We start from the raw sequence: 25,176 nt of genomic DNA on the forward strand, positions 1-25,176 counted from the left end.
AGATCCTTAGAATGGGAAAACTAATGTAAAGATCTGCACCGAAGTCCAAGGACCAGGTATATATCTTACTGGCAGCTAAGTGCTTTTGCTTCCCATTCCTTACTGTAAACTAGGATTATGGCTCCACTGCTATTCCTTTCAGCCTGGAGGAGCCCTTGCAACATGTGACAGCCCTTTACCTTGTGCCAGTTTTGTTGCAGCCTGGTGTTCGTCTCTCATCCCCTGTGAGGGAACTTAAACAGATCTGGCCTGTATCGTTTCTAGCTATAACATACACTCCTTTGAGGGGAGGGAAGACCTGACATAAAGTTTGGACACAGCGAGAAGGTGTTGGCAAAGCAGTTAGCGAAACACAGTTTCTTTAGATGACTAGAGATGTAGCTGAATGCAACAGTCTCACAGCAAACGTCTGAATCTTAGCCCAGGAGGGGAAAGCTCTTGCTGCTCTCTGTCCCCATGAGGTGATCGCTTATGATAGTTGTGGGGTCGTAGGACTGCATTTGAAGCAGTGTTTGTCCAGATTAGATCTTAAGGACTTTGCCATCTCCTTGGGATAATTAACAGGTAAAAAAGCAGCTCTTAGGGTTCTTAGATGGGGAAGGCTGATGGCTGTTTCGTTGACCGAGAGATCGTTCCTAGCCTGGCAGTGTTGCTACGCCAATTGCAATGGTTCAAGCAGCTGTATCTCTTCTGCAAGTCCCAGCTTGTCTGCCTAAAAAGTAGGTAATTGCCTACGCAGAGCAGCTTGATCTCCCCTAAAGCTGCTGCGTGCATATGTTTCTCTCTGAAAATACAGCTCTCCTAACCCTGTAGATTTCTGCGTTACCTCACCCACAGGGCTGTGCAAGGAAGGCACCACAAGCTGATTTAAAGCCACTTAGTCAAAACATAAGTGAACGAATGAACACCTTTCCTGGGTCTGACTCCAATAAACTCATTTGGCTGTAAAAGCCTAATCATGAAATATTTTGACTGTGCTCTTACTGGCAGCAGAAACAGAAGACAAATTGTCTTAAAAATACCCTTTGCCTATAGTGAGCACACTCATGAAGAGTATGGAGTTTTAATTCACAATCATGTTAAATGAATGACTTTTTGGGTACTAGTTCTAGAACGTTGTTTAATCTCCTTCCTCTAAGTTACTACTTAACCACTAGAGCACCTGCTTCACAATCACAGCCTTCTTGCTTCAGCCCATTCCCCAAGCAGGCAGGACTTGGATAACAAGTGCCTTAGCAGATGAAGCCACTCCTTAGTCCTCCTGCCTGTTTGGGAGAGGAGCCATTACTTTGTGCTGTTCTTACTGTCAAAGCCTTAATGGCCCTAAGCAAAATACATGAGGAGTTGTTGTTTCTCAGGGCTTAAGGAGTACTTTGGTCTTTCTGCCACCACGGCCACTCCCCCAACCCCGGGTTATTATAAAGATCTGGTGACTCTGTGCTGTTGTCTTCAAGGTGTGCAGACCCTCCCCCTTGCTAGCTTGCCTGCGCTGAGCTGTACTAGAAAAGGAGAGAAGAGAGAGCACAAAGAGCAGGGTTTGTCAGCATGACCGTGACTGGCAGTGTTGCGGAACACTTGGAAAGCACAGAAAACATAGACACAGGCACGCACACGTAGGAGAAACAACATTTTTATTAATTCTAAAACTCTACTCCGTGTCAGACCTCGTCACGAACATTTTGTAGCTGGTGTGATAAGAAATGGATTACAGAACTCCACATTCGGGTAGGACGTCTCTTGGCTGGTGGTTCTGGAGCTCTGGAATTCAAAGGAAAACACAACAGACTTTCATCCCCCTGAAGTCCAAGCATATCAGAATTCAACTTTATTTGACCATACCACCTGTAGGAAAATCATCATGTTTTGGCTCTTCATAGTTCTGCCTGGTTTTAAGAACAACGAGTAGAAATGAGGCAGAAACTGGGCTGGAAGTAGTCAAAGGTTCCTATTTGGTCACACAATCAAGTCTGTCAAAAGAATCTGTACGGCAACAGCTTGATGGGAATCATAGTTTTAGTTTCATCTGTCTTAATTTCTGTAAATATATTTACCATAATGTAAATACATCTATTTGCATGAATAAGATTATATGATGTATTGATTCTTAAATGTTACGTATTGTACGTGCCAAAAAGCCAAACAGAGCTTTATCCTGCTGCCCCTTCCCTCAAAACACTAACACAGTTCAAATGGATTTTTCTTTCTCTAAACATGTAGCTCAAGACTAACCTTTGCTGAAAGGCTGCTTACCTATCATACTGTGATAAACCAGTTTTCTTTCTCCTTCCTATCTGTGTGTCTCCAATGCGGACAATATCTTATATATAACAGTTGCTCTGCTATGTGGAATTACTTTGGCTGCTTTTACTCTGGTTGGTTGCAGCTTTGGTGTTGAGACTGTAAAGGAAGAGGGGAGAAAAAAGTATCAGCCTTGTGTCATCCAAGTGATGGCTAGTTTTCCATTACATTCCACCCCCTAAGCATTACCTTGTTTAAAGGAAGATGTAAGGAATTCATACGGCTTGAATTTCGCCACCGACAGCTTTCTTTGGATACCAGGGAGGACTTTGCCAGAATTTTGTGGAGCTTTTCCCTCTCGAGTCTGAGGATCACCATCGTTCTGATGAATGAAAAGCATGAAGCAAAAACTAATTACAAGAAGTTCATTGCACAGAACTACCTGTGCTATTTCTAGTTCGCGAAGAAGCTTACTCTCCAGATCTGCCCCTCAGCTCACCCCACTTTCACCTCGTGCTTTTAGCACAATCAAAGCAAGACTGGAACAATAACAGTACCTACAGCTCTAAGTTAAAACAAGTCTGGCGCTCTGCAGGACCTTATTCTGATACACCTCTTATCACCTGCAGCTTCCAAATGCCTTGCAAGATAGCAGGCTTTCCCTTGTTTTTTCCTGAAACAGGAATGCCTAAGATGTCTGAATATACAGAGAACTGCAAATGGCGTTAGACAAAATGATGTGATTATTAACTCAAGGGAAAAAAAACCTGCCCACACACACCTGGCTGGATGAAAGTTTTCAAATGCAGGACCTAAAACTTCCAAAACCACCTTACAAGTTTGATTCACTGGAAAACTATGGTTCCGGAAAACCACAAATGCTTCACAGATCCATAACAAAGGTTCACGTAACACCAAATTTAATCTGACTATTTTCGGAAGATAGATACAGATTTCCATCATAAAAGTGGTGAAATGAAAGTTATGGAATTGCAGAACACACTACACCTTGAGGAAATTAAAAAAATCCAAACCACCCACCATGCATATTTTACCCGTGGACTGGCATCCTGACTGCTCTCAGCTAGAAAATAGAGTTGCGTGCAAGGTACTAGCGATGACGTACAACATACTCTTCGTTCCACGGATAGAATAATCTAAATCCTGCCTAACCTATGTATCTGAGTAACTGAATGATAAGATTGGCTGATAGAAAAACTATCTGTTTATTCCTCAGATGGAAACAAATTACTTCGAGCGGAGTCAACAATGGTCTCTAACAAATTATAACTTCACAGAGCAGCTTTGGCGTGGGGAAGGTTATTGCTAAACTTGGAGGCTCGGCTGTAACTGGAAGTGTAGAAACTTATTCCTAATAGTTCCAAGAATGGTATAAAACCAAAGCATGATCTTTACTGAGGACTATCCAAACCGGTTAGTAACACCTAACAGAACCATGCGCACTGGACAACTTTTACACTTGCCTTGAGGTTAACCTTCGTTGATTGATTCTGCAGGACTGCTGGCCAATAATACGCACTCTTTCGTGTGCTGACTGGAAGAACTTTGTTGCTTGCAATACAAGCCCTGGTCCTTAAAAAGGACTTCAAGGACTCCTATGAGAAATAAGACATTTCAAAAACCCGTTGTGATTCTGCCTCTTCTTTTTTCAAAGAGATGAGGAAGATTTTTTCTGTCCACACTTACTAGTTCAGTGTTGGTGAAAGGAAGCTGCAGTAATTCTTCCACCAGTCCCATCTCATGGCAGCTTTTGTACACGTGTTCCAAGAGCTCTGCTCTGTTTGAGTCTGTGACGTGTTGCTGCAAAAGAGCCCAGGCCTCCACCATGCACCTGTAATTCATTTTTTTGATAGGTAAAGGTATAGTAAGAGTGTAACCAAAGAGATGCCCCAAAACTGTTGTGTTCCAAGTTTAAAGGAAATTTAGGGGATTGTGAGTTAAATTATTTGTTCTCCACTTTTTGCAATATTTGAATGTCATAACGGTGGGATATATTTCCTTACCTATTAGACAACAACACACCGAGGTAAAGCCGCACTTTGCTACATGTTGACAGTGATGGCTTCATACACGGTAGGTATTGGAGGGCTTGCCTATGCTGTCCTTGGCAAGCGAGTGACTGAATAATTCGCAGCTGCAGCCACGGTGCTACCTGCGTTGTTTCTTGATGGCAGAGGTGGGCCAGTGATTTCTGTAAAAGTTGAAGACGGGGCTTCTTAAGATAAATACATAGACTCTCGCAACACAAATATTCAAAAGTTTCTTAAAATAAGGGCGAACGTCTGTTGAAAAAGCTTACATGAGTTACTAATGACATAGCTGATACAGGACATGTAAAGAAGATCCCTTAGGTATTTGCAGAAAACCTATTCAGTTGGCCATACAGAACAAAGGGAGTGTTTTAAAAGGAGTAATTCACTCTTTCCTAGGATAATGGAATCTCTGTACACAAATGGCACTTTTCATAAGTGCATTACAAATAAAAAGTTTTATCAATTACCTGTGCAAGTAATTAAAACAGAATCTTAAATCATAACTAACTGCTGCAGTTGTCGCAGCAGGACTATGAAAAAAGCCTATTGTGCTTCAGTACCTGTTATCGGCTAAGCAGCAATTTCTGGAAATGATTTTATAGGGGACAGCCTTGCACGGTAAGGTACGTCCAACGGAACAGTGACATACTTACTTCATAATCATGGTGATCGAGAAACCAAAATCCTTTAATCAGGGCTACAAGGCCCTGAGGGAGAGAGAAGGTGGTGGCGAAGGACTGGACTATATTTTCAATTTGCTTTGGAAAGCGCTGAAAGACATCCAGCAGTAAGTAAATGGTCTGATATTAAATATAGAATTAAGGCTAACAAATCTGCAAGACCAACAAATTATCTCATTACATTTAGAAAAAAATAATGAAATAATATAGAAGCGGTAGGAATCAGAAAACACTAACGTCTTCGTCTTGCCATTTTAAGCTATTTTAACCTGGAGACAGCCAGGTCCTAAGCACAAAACTCTATTCTGAGGAAGTAACCAGAAAGAAAGATACTTTGATATTTGTAAGGCATCCAAAAACTTTAGCTTTAGATATTTAAATACTTCTGTTATAAACTCAGGCTCCCTCTACCGTCAGCGGAGCTACCTGCTAGACATTCAGAACAGCCAGTGCTTAATCACTAAAGCAAACAAATTCTACCCTCGGTTTTCTTCCTCGTTTCCAGAGGATGTAAAACAATGTAATTGATGGGGTCCTCACAATACAACTTTGCTCTGAATGATTAAAACTGGATCTAAACCAGCATGCAGATCCACCACTGGGAATGCCACTTCCGGACCCCCTGTTTTTAGGGACATGTTCTAAGATAGATCTGGGCTCCCACTGTTTTCAAAGCCCCTTCTCTCTAGGCTCCCCTCCTGGGTCAGGTAACAAACCAGAAGAGCAATTCTGGCTATTTCAGAAGCTCAAAAATTAAGTGTCTGTCCAATGACTTCCCTCTTCTCTCTTTTTATTATTCTGTGTGCCTGCACTTTCAACAGAACAAAAGCCAGCACTGCTGGCTGTGCTGGAAAAGAGATGATTTCAGCAAAACTCATCTACTCTAAGCCACTGTTAGAAACTCTTCTGCTCGGAAGCAGCAGGTTTCAGTGCGTCATTCTAGTGAGAAGCCATTTGCTACAGGTACGGGTGCTCTAAAAATTAAAAGCTGTGTGTAAATTTTGAGAAAAAAACTGATGGGGCTTTTTGCCGTTCACATTTCTCAGTAAACCCATTCTCTCATAGGAGAAAAGACCTGGCAGCAAAACACTGAAAAAAAAAAAATCATAAGAAATCCACAGCACAAAAAAATAAAACAAAGCTTCTGTCTATGACTGAATTCTAAACTAAATGTTTTCATTTCATAGCATTGTGTTTGAAGAGTAAATTAAAATCCCTTCTTAAGCACATAGGTGACAAACATTTAAGAACATTTGTGTGCATATACTGGAGGTGCATTTAAAATAACCAGAAAGGATACAATCGCGTGTTTGTAGGGTTCTTCTGTACTTTCCAATAAATAAAGATCCAGCAGTGCCTGAAAGGAAAAATTAAAAGTTTTGTAAGCACACCAGTTGTTCCTAAATCGTTGGCTTTTGGGTGGGGTTGGGTGGGGCCGGGGATGGTGGTGTTTTCAGTGAACATGGCACTCACATGTAAACTGGGAGGGGGATATTTCCCTGTCCCTCCTTTCTCTTTCTTCCACAATTTCTCAAGTTGGTCTCCTACGTAGGAAACTATGCCATCGATCATGAGGCAGTCAGAATTACATTTTCCTCTGGAACAAAAGGTAGCAAGGATTTGGACAGAAGAAAACACTAACTCCAGCCCCTCAGTGCAACAGATTTCCTCCAGTCCAAACAAAACCAGAAAGCTCCCACGACTCAAAGAAAGTACCAAACATACAAAGACAGGATTATGACTTGAAATGCGCATGAAAGGAACACACCAGCCTGTATCTAAGCTACTCGAGAAGTAAGCTCAGTAAGACGAACTTTCAAGTCAATCTCTAATACCCTGCGGCTTCCACCAAAACTCATCTGGCTGCATTTTCTTCACAGTGCCAGAGCCTAAGCTTCCTTAGGTCTTTATAGAGTTTACTGTACGATTTCCAGAGGAAAACCTATTGTCATCTAACCCAAGGCATATATCAGCTATGTGCTAGTAAGCTGCTCCAGGAAAGAGGGTTTACATTAGGAAGTAACTTCTACCCACTAGCCAGGAGAGTGCTAGGGGTGCCGGCCACGTGTAACTCTGACTGTCTTACTAAAGTACAGACATGGACTTGTGAGGAGGGCATTTAGGCCAAAGCAACTATTGCCATCTACCACTAGTCAATAAAAGAGAGGATTTCTTATTTTAACATGCCTTTTTCCATGTCCAACACGGTTGTTCTGTGAACACCGTGCTTTGCTGAACTGGAGATGAATGATCCTGTCCTAATCACAGGATCTTTCTCGGGGTAACGAGTTATGCAGACCAGCCAACCAATGAAGTACACTATGAAACAACGATGATGCCCAAAAAATGGCACTAAGCAGAGGTAGATGTGAACAGTTCAACAGGAAAGTAACCTCGGTGTTCGACACCAGCCAAGCATCACCCACGTCAAGAGTATCGCCGGCAAATGCATTAAGCACAGCAAGTACAAGTTTTGACATAAAAGCCATTCACTTCCACTTCTGGATCTGCAGTGGAAGTGTGCCAGAACTGTAGGCTTACCTTGACAAATGCTGCAGTCGCTGCCGCTCACCGGTATAGTGGGTCTGGAGCAGAGGATAGTGGTAGGAAGGGGTAGACAAATGCGTCGTCCCGTCTGCAGGCAATAAAGTAAAAGCAAGTTAAAGAGGAAATATCACATTTTTAAGCTAAAAATGCTGACTAAAAAAGATGAAAGATCATACAAGCTAAGCACCAAGAAGCCTCCAACTCTGAAAGAAGCCAGTCCTGTTTCTGCCTTTGCTACCAGAGATGCGAGACACAAGACTCAATTCCGTATTGTCTCAAGTACCGTTTCAAGTTTACACTCAGTGTAGCATTCAAAACATGAAGCGTAAGCTGAAGTTCGCTCACTAGCAAAAAATCCCAATTCTCAAATGGAATGTTTTTCTAACTGTCTCATGTGAACATGTGTAAGACAATTGAGGCTGACAATAGGATTTATATTCCATCCAAATAAACAAGTGTTTCCAGGGTGTGCTTTTTCCTCGAGCAATACATAAAAAGTTCCAAACACGCAGGTCATGCTGTGACTGTAACAAACAATGCCCAGTCTTTGTTGTTTAAGAGTCATTTCTTTAAAATCCCAAGGATTTGAAGCTGTGGACATAAGCAACTCCTTGAAGTCAGAGGCTTACTGCTAATTCTAAGAAACATTCAGGCAAGAAACTCCTTCCATCATTCTACACTGCATTTGAAAAGCTGGTAAAAACTCAGTCTCACCAAGAGAACTTCAGCATACGTGTGGCTCCCTGAACCAGCACGACTTGTCATTGACAAAACATTTACACGATCACGGCCAAGAATGTGTTCAGAGGCATCCCTTGCTGGATAGTCTCCTTGTTACCAAGGCATTATGGTTCATGCTCACCTGAACCCTCTGGAAGGAGACCAGATTGACAGAACCAGAGGACCATTCGCGCATACATAGAAAAGTTGTTAGCCAGCACCTGTTGATTTCTCACGTCTGAAAAAAAAAAAAAGGCATAAGATGATTTTTCTTAGGCAATTCCGTTCATTTTTACAAAACTCCTTTCATCATGCTAAATAGAAAGTATAAAAGCAACATGGTAGAACTTTCCATCTTTGCCTTTTTCACCCTCTATCACTTTCCAATTTGAAGAAACGCGCCCCCCCCCCCCCCCCGCCCCTGACCACAATGACTATTAAGTGGTTGTTACAACTTCTCAGGTTTAAGCCCCTTGTCCTAGCTAAGGCTGTCTTCCAACCAGCAACAACAACCAAAGCTCATGTTTCCACAATTATAACCCCAGCGTGATTCCTAATCTTACTAAAACATACCAAAGACTTAGTAATGCTAACAGACAGACCTTTATCAGTAAGTTCTTGTGGTTCTCTTTGAAAACAGCTTAAGACTCTGCTAAGGTTGTCCAAGAGATCCTGGCAGTGCTGAAGAGACTGTCGCTTTTCTGGATCAAGGAAGCGGCTTGAGCCATCAAACAGTGGAACACCTTTTCAAGAAGAGATATTAAATCATCACCCAACAGAGCAATTTCAGAGTTTCAAGGTACACGCGAGCAATACCACATACCAGCAGGTTACTGAATAAGCTCAGACAGAAAGAATGATTTTGCATTTGCAGAATGACTACACTAGTACTCACATATGTGGTCAAATTCATCTTTGGTGTAGACCACTTTCTTCCAAGCACAGTCACGGATAAACTGTAACTTTGCTGCAGAATTCGGCTGCTCTTTAAAAGAAGAGAACAAAAAAAGAAATGAATCAACAGTTTCAAACTGAAAAAAGACAAACCCGAAAAGCAGCCTTACTAGTCTTACTTTCAGATGTCCAATGTTTAATGCATCCAGTCAGGAGTTCTAAAGAACCCGTTTGGACAGCCGCAGACAATATTGCCTCTAACTGCTCCTCCTAAGCAGAACAGACAAAATGAAATGAGAACATTCCATACTTTCAACATCTGAGCCATCAACACTACAAATTTCTGAACGATATCATCCCAATTCAGCAAAGAGAAACTAAAGCAAGTCTTCATTTCCCAAGTTATTCCCGAGATGGAGCTGATACCAAAACGTCTGTTTGGAATCTTAAGAGTCTGCATCAGGCTTGCAAAATAAACAGCGTGGGGACTAGGCCAACTTGCCAAGGAATTTATTTTTAGCTACCACACCGGGCAGAACTGTTATTTGCCCTAACACACTTCCACAAATCTGAAATCCCTGTCTTCTCAAACATTTCCATCATTTTTCTTTTTCTCCGTTCTGCCCTCCTTTTTCAAGTTAATCAGGGATCCAAGCCCTACCTCATGACTGCGCAGGTAGTCCAACAGATGGGTAATGAAGGTGTAGCAGCTTACCTCGACTTCCTCAAGAGTTCTGCTCTTGCTCCTCCAGCACTGCTCTATTTCCTCCTAGACAGTCAGTCCCTGACCAGACTTCCGCTGGAGACAATGACAGCTTTACAGTCTCCACAGTGGGCCTAAAACATTACTATTTGCACAAAACTGGCAGGATACCATCACAATTATGAGTGGAGATGAGCAGAAAATGAGCAGAAAATGTTCTCGGACACCAAAAGCAGTGCAACAGAAGAAACTGAGCCAAGGGACACCTCTTTAAGCATTCTCAAGAAGGAGACAGGAAAAGCTCACCTCCACCCGGAGACCGGTGCAAGTCACATGGACGACTCCAGAGCTCAGCAAGCACACTCCATCTGCAGAAACAATGAGCGTTGGACAACTTTCCAGACTCTCGGAGTTATGTCATGATTATTTTACATTTTTCAAACAGCAGTAACTGGAAAGATAGAACTGACTACCCATTGTCTTCATCAGATCACTTACAAGTTTGTTTTAAAAAAAAAAAACCTGCTGTGCACAGAAATCTTATCTCTAGTGCTACCGAGGTGCTGCGCTTTGAGCTTCAGTTCAAAGTCATTTTATGACCATCACCGCTTCACAGGCTACATTACAAAAGCACCAAAACCCAAAACACAGTGCACCACCACAGAATCACAGAATCACAGATACACCAGATACGATTCACAATGTTAAACGTCTCGGTAGTACCACATCATCAAGGCTGGGTTTGTGGGGCTTCGGATGTTCTGGTTTGGTTTGCGTTTTGAGTGAGAACATTGAGTGAGAGAACCAAAAAATGGCATCTGAGCTCAATTTAATCTTCTCACTATTAAAAGCAGTGAAATACATACCAAAATTATAGCCGCTCGCATTTAGAATCTGGTCGGGTGGTAGGTACGAAGGAGGCGCTCCCCAGGTTAGACTCGTCCCGTGGACCAGAACATCCAAAATGGGTTCTGGAGGAACTGTGCTTGTTACCTTCTCCAATGTCCACAAGGCAAAATAAGGGCAATCAAGAAGGAATTTTTCTGGCCTTAAAGAAAACAAGCACATAAGCTAAAAGCCAGCAGTTATATGAATTATTTGTAAGGACAGTGAAAACAGCTTAATAAAACTCTACCTTATTGAATCCGGCATTTCAGCATCGTACCAGCGATTGATGTCAAACACGCCCAAATAAGCAGCTGTTTTTTCCTGACCGTGTGTGTTCACTTGCCAACAAAAGATTGAGATGCTGGTGTAAGGAGATGTTACTGCAAAAGACAAGACATTGTCTCTTTACTAGTAGAAAATACAACAAATTCCATGCCAAATCAAGCACACAACTAGTCTCAAATTAAGTTTTCCATACACGAAGAGTAGACCAAGACCTTTAGCTAGACGAAGAGTTCAGGAAAAAAACCCCATATGCTAGGAGCACAGACCTGGCTTCTTTCAGAAAGAACATACAAATAATTATTGGATACACTTGTATCACTCAGCTGGCGTTATTAATTGCCGGATTGGACTCAGTTACATCTTTTAAGAATGGCTCCTTTTCAGCAGATTCAGAATGAAACAACGATGTTATCACTCAAAATCAGCATAAAACCCCCCAATTCAACAAACAAGTAATTACAGTAAAGATTTGAACAGATCCAGCAGATCAACAATCCCGCCCAACTTAGTGCCACCTGCAAACTGACTGAAGGTGCATCCAATCCCCGCATCCATATCATTGTTACAGATATTAAACTGAACCAGCCCTGGTACTGAGCCCTGGGGAACACCGCTTGTGACCAGCCGCCAGCTGGATGTGGATGCAGATAGAGGTTGGAACCGGGAGTGAAAGATACAGGTAACATTGCCGAACAATGGAGAAAACGGGCTTATTGGTCAAAGAAGACAGCTGAAGGAAGAAAACAACCGATGACCCCGCCGTACATTGCTATAGCATGTCAGCAAGCATAGAATAACCCCTTTTATTTTCCTGAATGAAGTCCCACCTAATTTAAGCACCCTATATTTTTTATTATTTTTTTTTTAGATAAACACAAGAAGCCAGTCTATACAGATATTTAAGACTTGTAGACTGTGGGTACAGACCAGCATTCATTACTTAGATGACACGGACATCAGAACAAACCTTCGTTACCGTTATCCTCTTTGTCAACATCGTCATAGAAGTCTTCGATGGTCTGACATCTAAGTAATTCAATATTGCTATTTTGCCTTCCCCAGGGAAGATTTCCACTCGCCAGATCTAAACTGAACCTTTCTGTACAGTGTTTCAAACCCTGGGGAAAAGAAAAGACAAGAGAAAAGGTCATTTTGAGATAAAAACACACGTTTGACCTCAATAGGAAAGAATGTGTCTATCTAATATAAGATGCATATTGTATTGTATACACTTCCCATGCACTTAGTTCTGATGGCAAATAGACAGAGCTCCACAGAAATCCAAGAACATAATCCCAAAGATCAGATAAGAGTAAAGGGATACCTTTATATGACCCCATTTTAGGAAGGGGAAAGAGACAGAAACTTCTTCAAGTCTGCAGTTTGGTTAAACTGCAGTTTGGTTAAAACCCTTCAAAGCCCTGTCTTTTTTTCCCACATGCCATTAATTCGGTCTTCAAATCCAGAATCATTTTTCTTGTAAAAGCTGCTTCCTCTTCAGGAATTTAAGGTACACAGGCTCTTTGCAGATGCATCCAGTTGGAACACACAGTGCGGCAGTATAAAACTGTACGACTTGTTTTCAAAAAGGATGCACAAAGACCATGCCCAGGAAGGCTCAGCAAAGGATTTTTGGTTTTTTAAGGCTGCTCTGGCTTTTGATGGTAAACATTACCCCTGACAACTTCACTGGTACTCACTTAGAGAAACTTAAGAGTTTTCCCCTTCTCACACGCGCGCTCCCCTTACCTCATACATGACTTGTCCGGATGCCAAACGTTTTCGATCACCAAATGTTAACTGCAACAGGTGTAGACTCAAAACATCGCCTTTGCTGAAAGAGGTATAAATGATGAAATGTGATTACAACGCTGCTTTACAGTCCTCCTTATAATTGTATTAGACTGAAGTGCTCTTAAAAGTACGCTCTTCCTGACCAGAAAAACACCACTTCCCAAAACAGGATGCCTGGTCACCTTTAGACGCTAAACCATAGAGGAGGAAATTTGACACTAACAGCTTCAGGGGCAAATGCTAACCATACCATTACAAAGCTCTCCTGTGTTGGACAGGCTAAAAATTGTCAGAAATAGTTCTTCACAGTGAAGAGTACTTAATCAAAATGGCTTTAAGTCATAGCTCAGAAGATTCCACTCTAGGACCAGCCGAGCTGCTTAAATAGCTTGCTGACACAGAGAGAGAGAGGTCTTTCTCCCCTGCCCTTGTCACCAAAGTTCCAGTCCCTCTTGCCTACACTGGATCCTTCCACATGCTGATTTGATTCATTAGCCCATCAGAAAATGTTGACTTTTCTACTGAGCAGTGATGGCTCTCAGCCAGGTGAGCTGAAAAGGCTCCTGAAGGCTCCAAAGACAACTGAAGCTTGCACAGGGGAATCAGCTACACGCTCGCCTCCTTCCACTAGGGGCAGCTGTTCTATGGACACCTTTAGTGTCCCACATCAGCAGCCTCAACTACTAGTAATGCTGTTTTAAAACTGCCGTGGGAAAATCAAACCAACCACGAAGCAGTCCTCAAGAAACAAAGGAAATCTTTTCCAAATGCAAGCGCAAAATTATAGCTAGTGTTGTTTTGCCTTCTTCAGAAGGTAGGAACTAGTAGGTCCCTCCTCGCTTCTGTAAAATCCTGACACAAAAATCGCATTATAAGCTTAACACCTTCTGCAGCTGAATCTCCTGCAGAGCTAAATAAACAAAACAAAGATACATGTATCAACTGAATGTGAATAAATGTACTGAAAAAAAATGTCAGTGGCTTATTGCACTTTGAAATTCACCTTTCTTGGGTAGACTTAACAGCCCACAAGTAGCAACAATTGCTAGGATCATTCTCCGGCTCTTGAAAAGTAACAGCATAGATAGGAATCCTCCTTCCTCCAAGTCGACAGTGTTGTCTACAGGTTTAAGAAAAGAGGGAGGGAAAAAAAGAAGAAAAAAGGTGAGTGTACTGGCCGTAGCAGTTTGTAGGAGGCTAGAAGCATCATCTGAGAAAGAGCACCCGACGTGCTTATCCTCAAAGTGCAGAAGGTCATACTTCCATCTCAAAGAAGCGAGTCAAGGGAGACACTCTGCTTTATGCAGCAGTCAAGGAACAACAAAATTACTGCCCATGAAATGATATAATCTGGACTTGTGTCCTCCTCTGGCTGATGAGGAGGAACATACATGATTGCTTCAGCTGCCAGGCAAAAGAACGTTCCTGCTGTTGTAGCCTACTTTCACATTGAACTGAGAAGGCAGCATGCTTCCTGAACACATTTAAAATGCTTTACATAGTTCAAGTAAAGAAAGAGGGAGCACCAAAGAGAAGTACCTTCTTCTTTCTTTACTTGAACTATGTGAAGCATTTTTCTTCCAGACTTCTGAACCTTACTGGCACCTTCACAACCTATTCTTGCCACCTAATTATTCCTTCACTCTCTATTTAGCCATCCAATAGCTTCCGGTGAAACACTGCAGATTTGTGGGAGCGAACCCCTGTCTGAATTTGGTCAAATACTTCAAGTGAGATTGCTCTTCGGCAGATTTAAAATCACCTCTCATTTTCCTTCTGCTTAGAGCTTTACACGTCCCTTACTCCCATCTCCCAGTGTTCCAGGCAAATTTCATGCACGTGCATCTTTGCCTTGGAGTGGGTCAATCTCCTGTTTCGGTCAAGGCAGAAGTGCAGGAAAGAATTTATTTCCGGGCACAGATCAGCTATTGACTTTCCCCGTCCCATTAGTTTCATCCCAGACACTTTAAAGAATATTATCAACAAAAACACACTGTTAACACACTTCAGCCTACTTACTCCCTCTTCAACGTTTTCATATTCCACAGTGAGAGGCAGCCGTGTGAAAACCCCACAACCAGCTGATTGCTTCTGCTGATGTAGGCCAGCGTCGATATTGGTGTTCCTGACGGGCTTGGCAATCGAAAGCAGAGATGTCTCCCTTCTCTGGTGGCAGTTTCTCGTCTTGGTGGAACTTCATCAGCAAATGTAGTAGTGACAAATCTGAGATCTACGCACACAAAACCAGACATGAACGTGTTATGCAATTTAGGTTGCATTTTAAACACTGATGTGGCAACACCTATAATCTCATTCCACCGTCCCAGGAAAAATACCCTTTTAAGCAAGACTTTTTTTTGCTGTTTCCATTTTGTAGGCATTCAAAGAACAAACGAACTCCCTGATCAGACTGGTGTTCTCACTCGTCTTTCAACATCAGGTAAAAGTGTAACCTTCCTAGAATGGTTTGTGTTCGTTGAGACCTTAAAGATAGACTGCTTCTCCTTGGACTCTGTAAATCGCCAGCTTGGGTCTCGTGAGGAAGCTGCTTAAAGCGACATCAACTCCTGAAGCTACTTTTGTGATAGTCAGGAGGGTTTGAAATCTGAATAGACAAATTAGAGTTTCCATGCATCTAAATGCATGATTCTGGGTAAGTCCGATTTCTTTTAGAAAACAAGCCTAGACTTTGCCCTGAGTCAATTAACGGAAGCAGAAGAACGTTCCTGAGGAACAGGGCACCTCTGACACAACTTCCCACCAGGCAGCTGCACTGACTCAGATGGTAAAATTCCTACCCCTCACTGGAAAGAGGGGGGCATTTTTAACCTTAGGATTAAGCCACTCCCTTTTTAGATCAGGGCAGAACTGTATGGTGTCAAACTGCCCTCTGTCATCAGCAGTCACCAATACCTGCACACTGCTGTCTTCAAAGAGGGATGCGTATTGTTTATCTACAAGACACACATTTCCCTGCTGCCAAAGTCAAGTTTAAAAACTGCACGCTTACCCAATACTTCTACTTCACTCAGACTGCAAGACATACTGTCCAAACAAAGGTCAACCAGAAACAGATGACCGACGTCTGTAGCCACCGCGGCAATGCCAAAGAGGCATTGCAGGCTCTGATGTAGGTGTTGAATGCTCTCACTGGGTCCTCCGTGATTAATAATGGGTTCCACAGCAATCACCTACAGGGAAACCACAAGCTAATATTTAAGGTGTTTGAGCAGCTACACAGAAATTATTCAAAAGTGAAGTCAGAATTAACACATCAGAAACAAGAAAGTAAACACAGGATCGTGAGACTTAAAGACAAAGCATTATTTCCCATTAGATGAACAAAGAAAAATAACTCTCCAAAAAATCTGTTGCTGCTTTCATTTACTAGATTTCCTACTAGAATTTCCTACTAGATTTCCTCCTGAATTAACATCAGCTTACATCACGCATTCTGTTATCACAGCTCACCAGTTTCCCTTCCTGCTTAGGTAATTAGCTCTAAGAAAACAGAGAAAATCAGTTATGTGCAAGGATCCTTATTGGAGTAAGAAAGAAAGGCATCGCTACATCTTGTTCTCCCGCTGCTCACAGCCCACCAGCACTGTGATGCAGGCTGTGCCTTCTTTGCCAAACAGGTATGATGGGAAATCGTGGCTGTAAGCCAGATGAGGCAGTGGCCAAGTTGCATGGTAGTGGTAGACGCACTGTGGCCACGGGAATGGAACGTTTTGGGAAAGTGTTTAAAGGAGATACGAGCTTAGGAAAATTTACACTGGTCCTCATTTAGACTAAAAGTAGCAAGCAGCTAATGGGAAAAGAAGGTTTAAATGCACACTAGCACTTTTAGGAGTGTTAACAAAGCTTTTAAAAGCCAAGCTACTACAACGGCAACAAGAACAGCAGCTCGTTAGGTAAAAAGCTGACTCCGGCTAAGGAAGAAGGGCACACTCCTCTTTAACATGCCAAGCAGTCTGCATGCAACTTTATGACAAGGTGAAGACAAAGCCCTTGGCACATCGTGCAACGCACCCAGGACAAGACTGGCTGCTATAGCAGTGATACGAGCACATGGAGACTCCAGCATTAAAGCTCCACAATGAAGAAACATGGGCTGTCCTCAGCCTTTGTACAAAATGCACAACTTCCTTGCTCACAGAAGATATACCCACACAGAAAATCATTCATAAAACTAAGGTGCTTTTTAAAGCCTTGAGATAGTAATGACAAAATCAATCCTAACAACGTTATGGCATTTTTCATTCAAACAGAATTTACTTCTTGATTATACTCTTATGGCAGCAGGCAGCTTGCCTTTCCAGATAAAACTCTAAGACTGATCAAGGTGGTAGGGAAACTAACACAGTGCAGCACCAACTCCACTCCTGTCTTTAGAACTGACCACAGTACAAACCCTCACTACTCACCATGACACTGCAGCCTTACAAACATACAAACAAAACTCCACCCGTGTGCTAGCAAGTCCCACCCTATCGCCTTGTGGAAAACTGAGGGATTAATAAGCATTTCTCACTTGCAGCTTCTAAGATGATAAAAATCCAGAGCATCTTGATCTTCTACCCCCTTACGCTGATTCCTGTTTACATTAAGGTAAAGGGACATCACATCCTTTGAGGTTACGGGTTACAGAAGAGAGAAAAAAAATAGGAACATTACACCAATGAACCCCATCTACACAAGCACAAGGCACACACAGCAGAGATTCAAGAGCTGCGGCTTGAAAGGCAATCTGACAACAACCTGTCAGAGAAGTCACTAACGGCTCTTTCTTCCTATCCAGAGTCCACACAAAAACGTCGTCTGCTCTGAAGGCACCTGCTTGCTAGCCTGAGATCGATGCCAATGTGTCTAAGCCATTTTAGGCAGAACCAGGGGACTCTGAGATCTTTTAAAGACAGCATTTCTGACAGAAATTAAGCATGTGGGAAATGTATCTTACAGACACTTCAAAGAACAGGCTTTCTTGCTTTTTCACTCCGGCTGAAAAAAAAAGATATTTTTCAAGGCCTTTTTGTGGAAGCAGAGAAGTAGGTAACTATATGCTCTACAATAAACCCAGAAAACTCATTTTACTAGCAGAAAATTCTAAAGAGAATGGTACCAATAAGCCCGAGATTTTACATGGAGGCTCAGTCGACTGGATACTCTCAAGTGATAACACGCTAAGGTAATACAGAAAAAACACACCTACAAAGAGATGCTCCTAAGCTTTTCCTGAGACTGGGTTATGCACCACGTAACAGCATAAAAGCTTCGTTCCTCTCATCAAAAAGTACGTACCCTTGAGGGAAGAAAAACTGCTTTAACCACTTCTGCTGTTTCCAGGTCGTACAGGCAGAGAACACTTCCCTCTCCTTCTTCCAAGGCAATCAGCAGTCCAGCTCTTTTCTCCCATGAAAACTCCTTCACCACTCGAATAGTGGGAGGCTGTTCGTGCCCTCCTCTGAAATGGTTTTCAGAGAATCTCTGGCCTGTCACCGAGCTCACTATCTCGAGGTGAGGACCACGTGCCAGCCATGCTAGGTCACCTATCGCTGGAAGAGGAAAGAAAGCTGACTGAAGCAAGTTTCCAAGCAAAGACAGAAAACAAGTGAAAAAACACAGTCCCTGCTCCTTTCCTTCAAGAAAAGGTCCTAAGAGAGGAAGACGGACTTGCCTAATTCAGGTGAATTATTTCAAATCACTCACTCAAATCCCCAATGGACAACCTTAGTGTTTTGCATTTGTACTTGTCATTCCTGCACTGAAGACTTTAGATTGTCTGGGATAAAGATTACAATACATTGATCCATAGTCTTTCCTCCAAATTTGGCTTGGTTTTGCTAGAAATCATCTCAAGAGGTACAGGAAGACAAATCTTAAAGCATACTTCAAATATAACCAATTAATTCTAGTTTATTAAGTTTGCTTGACACATGTCTGCTCTGGGTAGGGATCTGCACTTCAACAGGAAATTATCTTCAAATGGGCACTGCACGAGTAAATATTTGCACGTGCTGCTCACAGCTCTACTTTCAGATCACCTCGCAAGTCCACCTCCTAACCTGCTCAGCCCCTTTCAGCAACTCTCACTGGGTACCCATCTACACCCTATTCAATTCTTTGGGAAAATGGCTGCAGCACTTCACTCTGTTATCCTCTTCCTTCCGTTTTCATTCACACTCACAAGAAAAAGCAGGGGGCGTTGCCTCTGTAACATTGTACGAGAACTATTTCTGTACATGATGTTATGATGCGCATAGAGCTTGAGCCGCTACAAGTAAATACGGCCCAAAACAAAACTGCCTTCCATATAACGAAAAACCGAGGAGGGCTCACTGACTCCACATCTTTAAGTAAATTCTTTTTGTAGCCCAGGATAGCTGCAGGCTGTTGTCATTTCAAACTTTCGCCTCACTAACCTTTACTACTAGCATTTTTAATGGTTAAAACAGCCTTTTCCTTCTCTCTCAACCTGGTGCATCTTAGCAGCAGCCACCTGACACACCTGATCCTATGACCCTGTGCTTCAGGTAACCTCCAGGCAAGAACTGCTTTATTCCAAGACCAAGGTAAATGGAAAATGCTCACCTCCAGTAAACTTCCCGCGCAGCACAGCACCTTGGGTGACCTCATCTTTCCCAAGGGCCTGAAGAGTCCCCTCTGGGAACTCCAGCAGGCTGCTCGTCACCTGCGCTCTTACGTCTCGCATTCTTCCCTCTAAATAAAGAAAAAAATAGGAAAAGAGACTCATGTCAGCCATAAACACTATTGAGAGCGACACAAGTTCCATCAGTACGCCGTAAAAAATCTCCTCTGCAATGCCTGTAGCTCTTTTCCTTACTAAGATGGCTTTCAGGACAGTTTGGGATCTCACAGCAGAGCAAAAGGAGAATCCTTTGCATTTCTAATGTCTCTGAGATCACCAACAACAAGTGACACAGAGGTATGGACAAGATAAAGATCAGGGAAAAAACAATATGTTCTCTTCAAGTCTATTTATTGAGGTTAATCAGGTGGGATCGGAGAAAAATCATCTTTTAAAGAGTTTCACAGCAATAGGTATGAGTTCCCATTTCTCCTTTCCCTTGGTTTCATCATTTAGTATTTGTTATCAATTGTCTTGGAGTAGCTACCAGGCATCAATTAGGTCGTGCTCACTTCTGGCATGTTTCTTTTCACCATTAAGACACCCTAAGTTCTTAACTACCTTCCTTTTCAATTTCTTCCAGAAAAAGTGCACCGCAGATATTTCCACATGGCAAGCAATGTGGATTCTCATAGCTCATGAGTTAGAAAGTGCTTTCCCACACCCTTATGATGGAAACAGAACACAGCACTTGAAACCACTGGGGTTTCCTACAGTTAAATCCTCATCCTTTTTATCCCAGTCTCTTCCTTCCTGTTTTCTGTTCTTATCACATCTCTGCAGTGTGGACAGTGTCCCTGCCCATGGCAAGAGGCTTGGAACTAGGCGATCTTTAAGGTCCCTTCTGCCCCAAGGATTCTATGATTCTATGAAAGAGCATCCGGTGAGCGACTTAGCAGGTGACTGAGTGAGTACCACTGGGTCATTTCTTTCCCACTGGGGCAGAAATACCTCCCACTGACATTTCAGGCAAACCCCCTACGTTTAAACCAAAACCTAAGCTGTAGTCTAAGAAGTCGCTAGCAGAACACAGACAGCCCGTCTCACGATTCTATCATCAGGCTCCCAGTGTTTGTGTGGATGCTCCAGAAGCTCTCTGAGAAGTACTAATCTACAGCAGAAGGGGAGAAGAAAGCATTTCAGCTCCCTGTCCCAACAGCCCCCAACATCTAAGCTCCTGGATCCTATGCGGACCGAAGATTTCATTTCCCTTTACATGACAAAACCAGACAAAAGCACCACAGACCACAATCTGACACCAGAGACAGTTCACCCAGCCACCTCCAACAGTTCTTCTCTCACACAACTGCCCTTTCCCTCCACAGATACGCTCCCTGTCTAACGGGGCTAAGCTAGGGAAAGTCCCAAAAGCCATTCCTGACACTACACTCTTTTTCACATTGCTTGGAGTACCTGGAGAGCAGACACAGGTCCTAAGTGTCGCCAAACACAACAGAAATGCAGCCTTCCGACAGAGCAATACAGCAGTCAACCACTCGCTTCCAGTACACCACACTGGTGTGGCACCGCACCCACCGCTCGCTCCTCTCACCACAGGTTATGGGGTAACCACACCACAAAGAAGGGGGAGGTCTTCTCCAGTCACTGGACGGCACCTGGTCCAACCACCCCTGCTCAAGAAGGGCCACCCAGCAACCTGCCCAGGACCATCCCCACGTGGCTTTTGAATATCTACTTCTGAAACGGACTTTTACAAAAAGCATCCCAACAGCTGAACTGCAAAAGCATCTGCAACACACACAACAGGCCCAGGTGTTTGGGGACTCTCTCCTCCCAATCTCAGTCTTCACCCACCACACACGTAAAACCATGCCCGACCAGCAAAGGCTTCTCACCATTACTGCCCTGAAATTATATCCAGCAGCTTACTAGGTAAAAGACATGAAATCAACAGAAGTCTGATTAAATTTGTTTCACTGTGCTGAAAAAGCAAACCCCAGGCAAATCAGTGCAGGACAACGTGTTGATGCAGTCAGTGAAGGAGGAGCTCTCCTCCCAATCTCAGCCTTCACACACCAAACCAGGAAAACCTTGTGAGACCAGAAAGGCTTCTGACCATTACGGCTCTGCCACAACCGTCTTTAGCCATACACCCCAAAAGGGATTCAGCCCCAGGTACCCTTCAGTACCATGAAGCGTAGGACTTCCCTACCTAAAATGCAGAGTTGAGACTGTTTGGAAATCAAAACACACCACCTTCCTAAGAAGATGGCACGACAGGTCATGGTTCAGCCTTTAATGAAAGGTGGGAACCACAGCCCCGCTAAGCTCAGAGAACAAATGTGGGGAGCTCTGAAGGCAGTCAGATCGCGGGCTGAGCAGCTCACCGCTCCCCATTGCGATTGTGTTTCTCACCACTCCGAGCGCTGTGGCCACGTGTGACCTGCTCCAGCTTTTCAGAACACTCCCACCACAGCCCGTTACCTTCAGCGACTCCCAGGCTGCAGCCCGCACTCCCGGCAGGGGTACGCCACGTCCAGGACCGGGTGCCTGAAGCTGACAGCGCAGCGCCGGCACTGCCGAGTGGAGACGGCACGAGACGGACCGTTTCTAACTGCCACTGTCTCGTGGTGGGTTTGAACCCTGAAGATCCTGAAGGGTTGCATGCGTTTTGCTGAGTGAGAGACTTCTCTCACAGCTCCAGTCGGACCTATTTTCTAGACAATATGGAGACAGAAACCCACCGATTTAACCATCCGTCCATTAACTTCATTTTAGATCCATGAAGGGACTGCTTCTGAATCTCCTCTTTGTCAGCAGCCAAGGTTTGAGAAGGATCATTTCTGGGGTGCTTGGGGCTCATGGACCGTGGCCCGTAGGCCTCACAAGGGAAGATGCTCAACACAGGTACCCTTTCATCCAGAAGAACACATATGAGCTGCTGCGAGAGCCTGGGTACTTACAGATCCAAGCCACCAAAGCAGACACTGCAGGTAAGGAACCTTCTCTAGATCACTAGGAACAGAGTATATTCACTGCTTACCCTATATAGAAACATTTGGGGTTGAGCAAACACCAGCTGTGTTTGAGAAGCAGTGAGTTCTGGGGACTGAACACAATTCTCTCTCCTCTAACACAACTCTTCACAAAGCCAGTTCATCCTGCTCCCGTATTGCCCTCTCCTATCAGAGCCACCATTGCCTCAGTGATTATGGTGCTGGTTTATTTTCTGCATTTTATATTCTTCTCTGCCCCCCTTTGTTATGGAAGTGATGGCACCTGACATTAATTTCAAGGTGGAGATAAACAGCTGATTTTTTTAGCAATAATTATCATAAGACATAAGTTCCTGACCTGTTTAATAGGAGCTAGTTGCAATGGCTATAAACTGGAGAGGGGCAGATTTAAAGGAGACATAAGGAAGAATTTCTTCACTATGAGAGTGGTGGGGCACTGGCACAGGTTGCCCAGGGAAGCTGTGGATGCCCCATGCCTGGAGGTGTTCAAGGCCAGGTTGGATGGGGCCTTTGGCAGCCTGATCTAGTGGGAGGTGACCCTGTCGATGGCAGGGGGGTTGGAACTGGATGATCTTTAAAGTCCCTTCCAACCTTAACTATTCTATGGTTCTATGATTCCATCATTCTATTCATACATCTTATTTTGGTTTTGCCTTGCTTTGCATTGAGTTTCCTTTCAACACTGGGCTACCCACAGAGATGCCCAGAGCTTTTCCCTGAGATAGCTCTAATTCAGAATTTTTCGTTTAAATATAAGCTAAGTGAAATATTTTTTCCAGCTTCCCTTAACTTCCACTGGCATACAGAAAGCTCCGTCTGCCATCACTTTGTCCCACTTACCTAACTTTCCATTTGCTCCTGCTCCCACTGAACGCAAATACCAAAACATGCAGTGGGTTTAAAAGGAGCAGCCTTTACTAGAGCCTTCCAAAGTTTTTCCCAATCATTCTGTATCTTACACAGAATTGTCCACCATGCTGAGTATTTCATGCTCTGGATGTGGCATAACAGTAAGCTGTGGTCTCACTACTGGCACTGAAGATTTTGCCATTGAAACAAAAAGAGCAGAACTGGATCATCCTTGGCTGCTATACATCTCATTGCTGATAATGGGGGCTGCCTGGCAACTCCTGTCAAGGCAACACTGCCAAGGAATGGATGCTTTCTCCTATGTATTCTTTCATAACTTCACTTTAGTTCCTTGCTTCTTGCAGAACCAATGCTTGTACAATCACTTGGCATGTCTGCAAGCGTGTACTCCCAGTAACTTTCGTACCTGTTTGCTGATTTCAACAACTTCCACATGCAGAGATATAAAAAATAGTTCTGGAAGGTGTTCCTACATGTGTCAGGAAAACGAATTGCTTCAGAAAGGGCAGGGGGAATTTTATAAACATACCTTAAGAAAACAAAGTCTTGGAACAATTCAGTGAGAATTGGTTTTGCTTGTACTTGCAAAATATAAATTCTTCGTGTTTGCAAATAATAGCTGCGTTTTGCAAATACATGTAGGAAATGAGGCTTCATTAGTTCCTCTGCTTGTGGAACTGCTTATTAATCTTTGGTAAGGATTTATTATCCTACAAGCAGTTGTTGCCAAGTTTTCTTAATAGCCACTTGCAAAGGGCTTTATCCTTGTGCCTTTGGGAAGGGCCAGTCAGTTCCATATGCTGGGATTTTGCTTAGGTAGGTCTTTCCAAGAATGCTGAAAAGCTGGAGAAAAGAATTATACTTACAGATTTGTTGAGAGTCTTGTTTTACTGTATTCAGACCAGTATCTTAAAACACAATACTTAATAATTTTCCCAGCTGTATTGGTGGGTCCTCTTATAAGTCTCAAGGTCCATAGTGCTATTTTCTCTAGAAGGGATGCCTGTAGTGCCATTATTACATTATACCCAGACACTCCTGGTTTTCCAGACTAGCTGTTCTTAATGAAAAACGAAAATCATGTCCTCATGTTAGAAGTTCAGCTGATTCGGCCTTCATTTTCTCAATGCCTCTGGACCTGAAGAGTTTCTTCCTGTTCCCGTTGTTGTTCTTGTTATACAATGCAAGCATAACAGCTAATAATGGCCAACAGGGGAAAAAAATGGAGAGAATAGATAATTATTCAGAACAGAGGCCACAGAGATATTTCCAAATAGCCAGCACAGTTGTCAGAGAGGGAGGAAATAATGCACAGGATCATAGCAGAAAACTTTTCAAAATTTCCAGTGAATTAAGCAAATCATGAAACCAGCTTCTCAGAAAAACACGTCTCCTCTTGCACATTTCTTCAGGCCTGAAGGGGGGCTCACAAGCGGCAGCATCCCCCAGCTGCCTCCAATCGTGGGAACTCTGCAGTTGGCTAATGTCTCTGCAAAACCCGTGCTTAGATTTGGGCTTCTCTTTTTCCCCCTGAAGCCTTTTATTTTATAAGGTGTTAGCCTGGCTTTGGGAAGTTGGCTATGCAAAGCTATGGCAGAGCAATGGGACAGAGACAACCTGCCCCTCTCCTGCAACACACCTTCCCCTCACAGCTGCTGAGCAGTGCTGCCCACCAAAAGCAAGTCTGAGAGTTTGCCAGGGTGAAGACAGGGAAAAGGAACGTGAGATCTGGCCCATGATACTGGTCAGCATTACAGGATCCTCAGCAGAGGCCATTGTTATTGAGAAGGGTGGAGACCATTCTCTATGACATCTCTTTTTGCCTCAGCCAAACATGATAATTCCTTTTTTAGATATGTCTTTGTTAAACTAAACA

The 25,176-nt window shown here is 43.2% G+C and overlaps 1 protein-coding gene across 1 annotated transcript; it reads right to left on the bottom strand.

Moving 5' to 3' along the window:
• Nucleotides 1-1,652: 1,652 nt before the first annotated feature.
• Nucleotides 1,653-21,693, bottom strand: LOC128851693 (protein ELYS-like). The gene is made up of 24 exons (XM_054062362.1): nucleotides 21,626-21,693; nucleotides 19,395-19,523; nucleotides 18,105-18,358; nucleotides 15,814-15,994; nucleotides 14,823-15,033; nucleotides 13,807-13,923; nucleotides 12,759-12,843; nucleotides 11,977-12,127; nucleotides 10,972-11,104; nucleotides 10,560-10,884; nucleotides 9,313-9,403; nucleotides 9,135-9,224; nucleotides 8,842-8,982; nucleotides 8,382-8,477; nucleotides 7,514-7,607; nucleotides 6,446-6,569; nucleotides 6,273-6,329; nucleotides 4,946-5,092; nucleotides 4,263-4,450; nucleotides 3,946-4,090; nucleotides 3,723-3,854; nucleotides 2,488-2,620; nucleotides 2,251-2,397; nucleotides 1,653-1,758 (listed from the first exon to the last, which is right to left on the bottom strand). Exons 2-23 carry the CDS (start codon nucleotides 19,513-19,515, stop codon nucleotides 2,288-2,290), a joined length of 3,126 nt encoding a protein of 1,041 aa, XP_053918337.1. The 5' UTR covers nucleotides 19,516-19,523; nucleotides 21,626-21,693; the 3' UTR covers nucleotides 1,653-1,758; nucleotides 2,251-2,287.
• Nucleotides 21,694-25,176: the final 3,483 nt, after the last annotated feature.

Source organism: Cuculus canorus, chromosome 3, assembly GCF_017976375.1.
Source record: "Cuculus canorus isolate bCucCan1 chromosome 3, bCucCan1.pri, whole genome shotgun sequence".
NCBI lineage: Eukaryota > Metazoa > Chordata > Aves > Cuculiformes > Cuculidae > Cuculus > Cuculus canorus.

Excerpts from the sequence above, each read along its gene's own strand:
- LOC128851693 (XM_054062362.1), bottom strand. The coding sequence starts at position 19,515 with ATGCGAGACGTAAGAGCGCAGGTGACGAGCAGCCTGCTGGAGTTCCCA. Across the intron at positions 12,128-12,758 it reads CCGGACAAGTCATGTATGAG|GGTTTGAAACACTGTACAGA; the intron begins GTAAGGGGAGCG and ends TCTTTTCCCCAG. Across the intron at positions 6,570-7,513 it reads CGACTGCAGCATTTGTCAAG|AGGAAAATGTAATTCTGACT; the intron begins GTAAGCCTACAG and ends CTTTTGTTCCAG.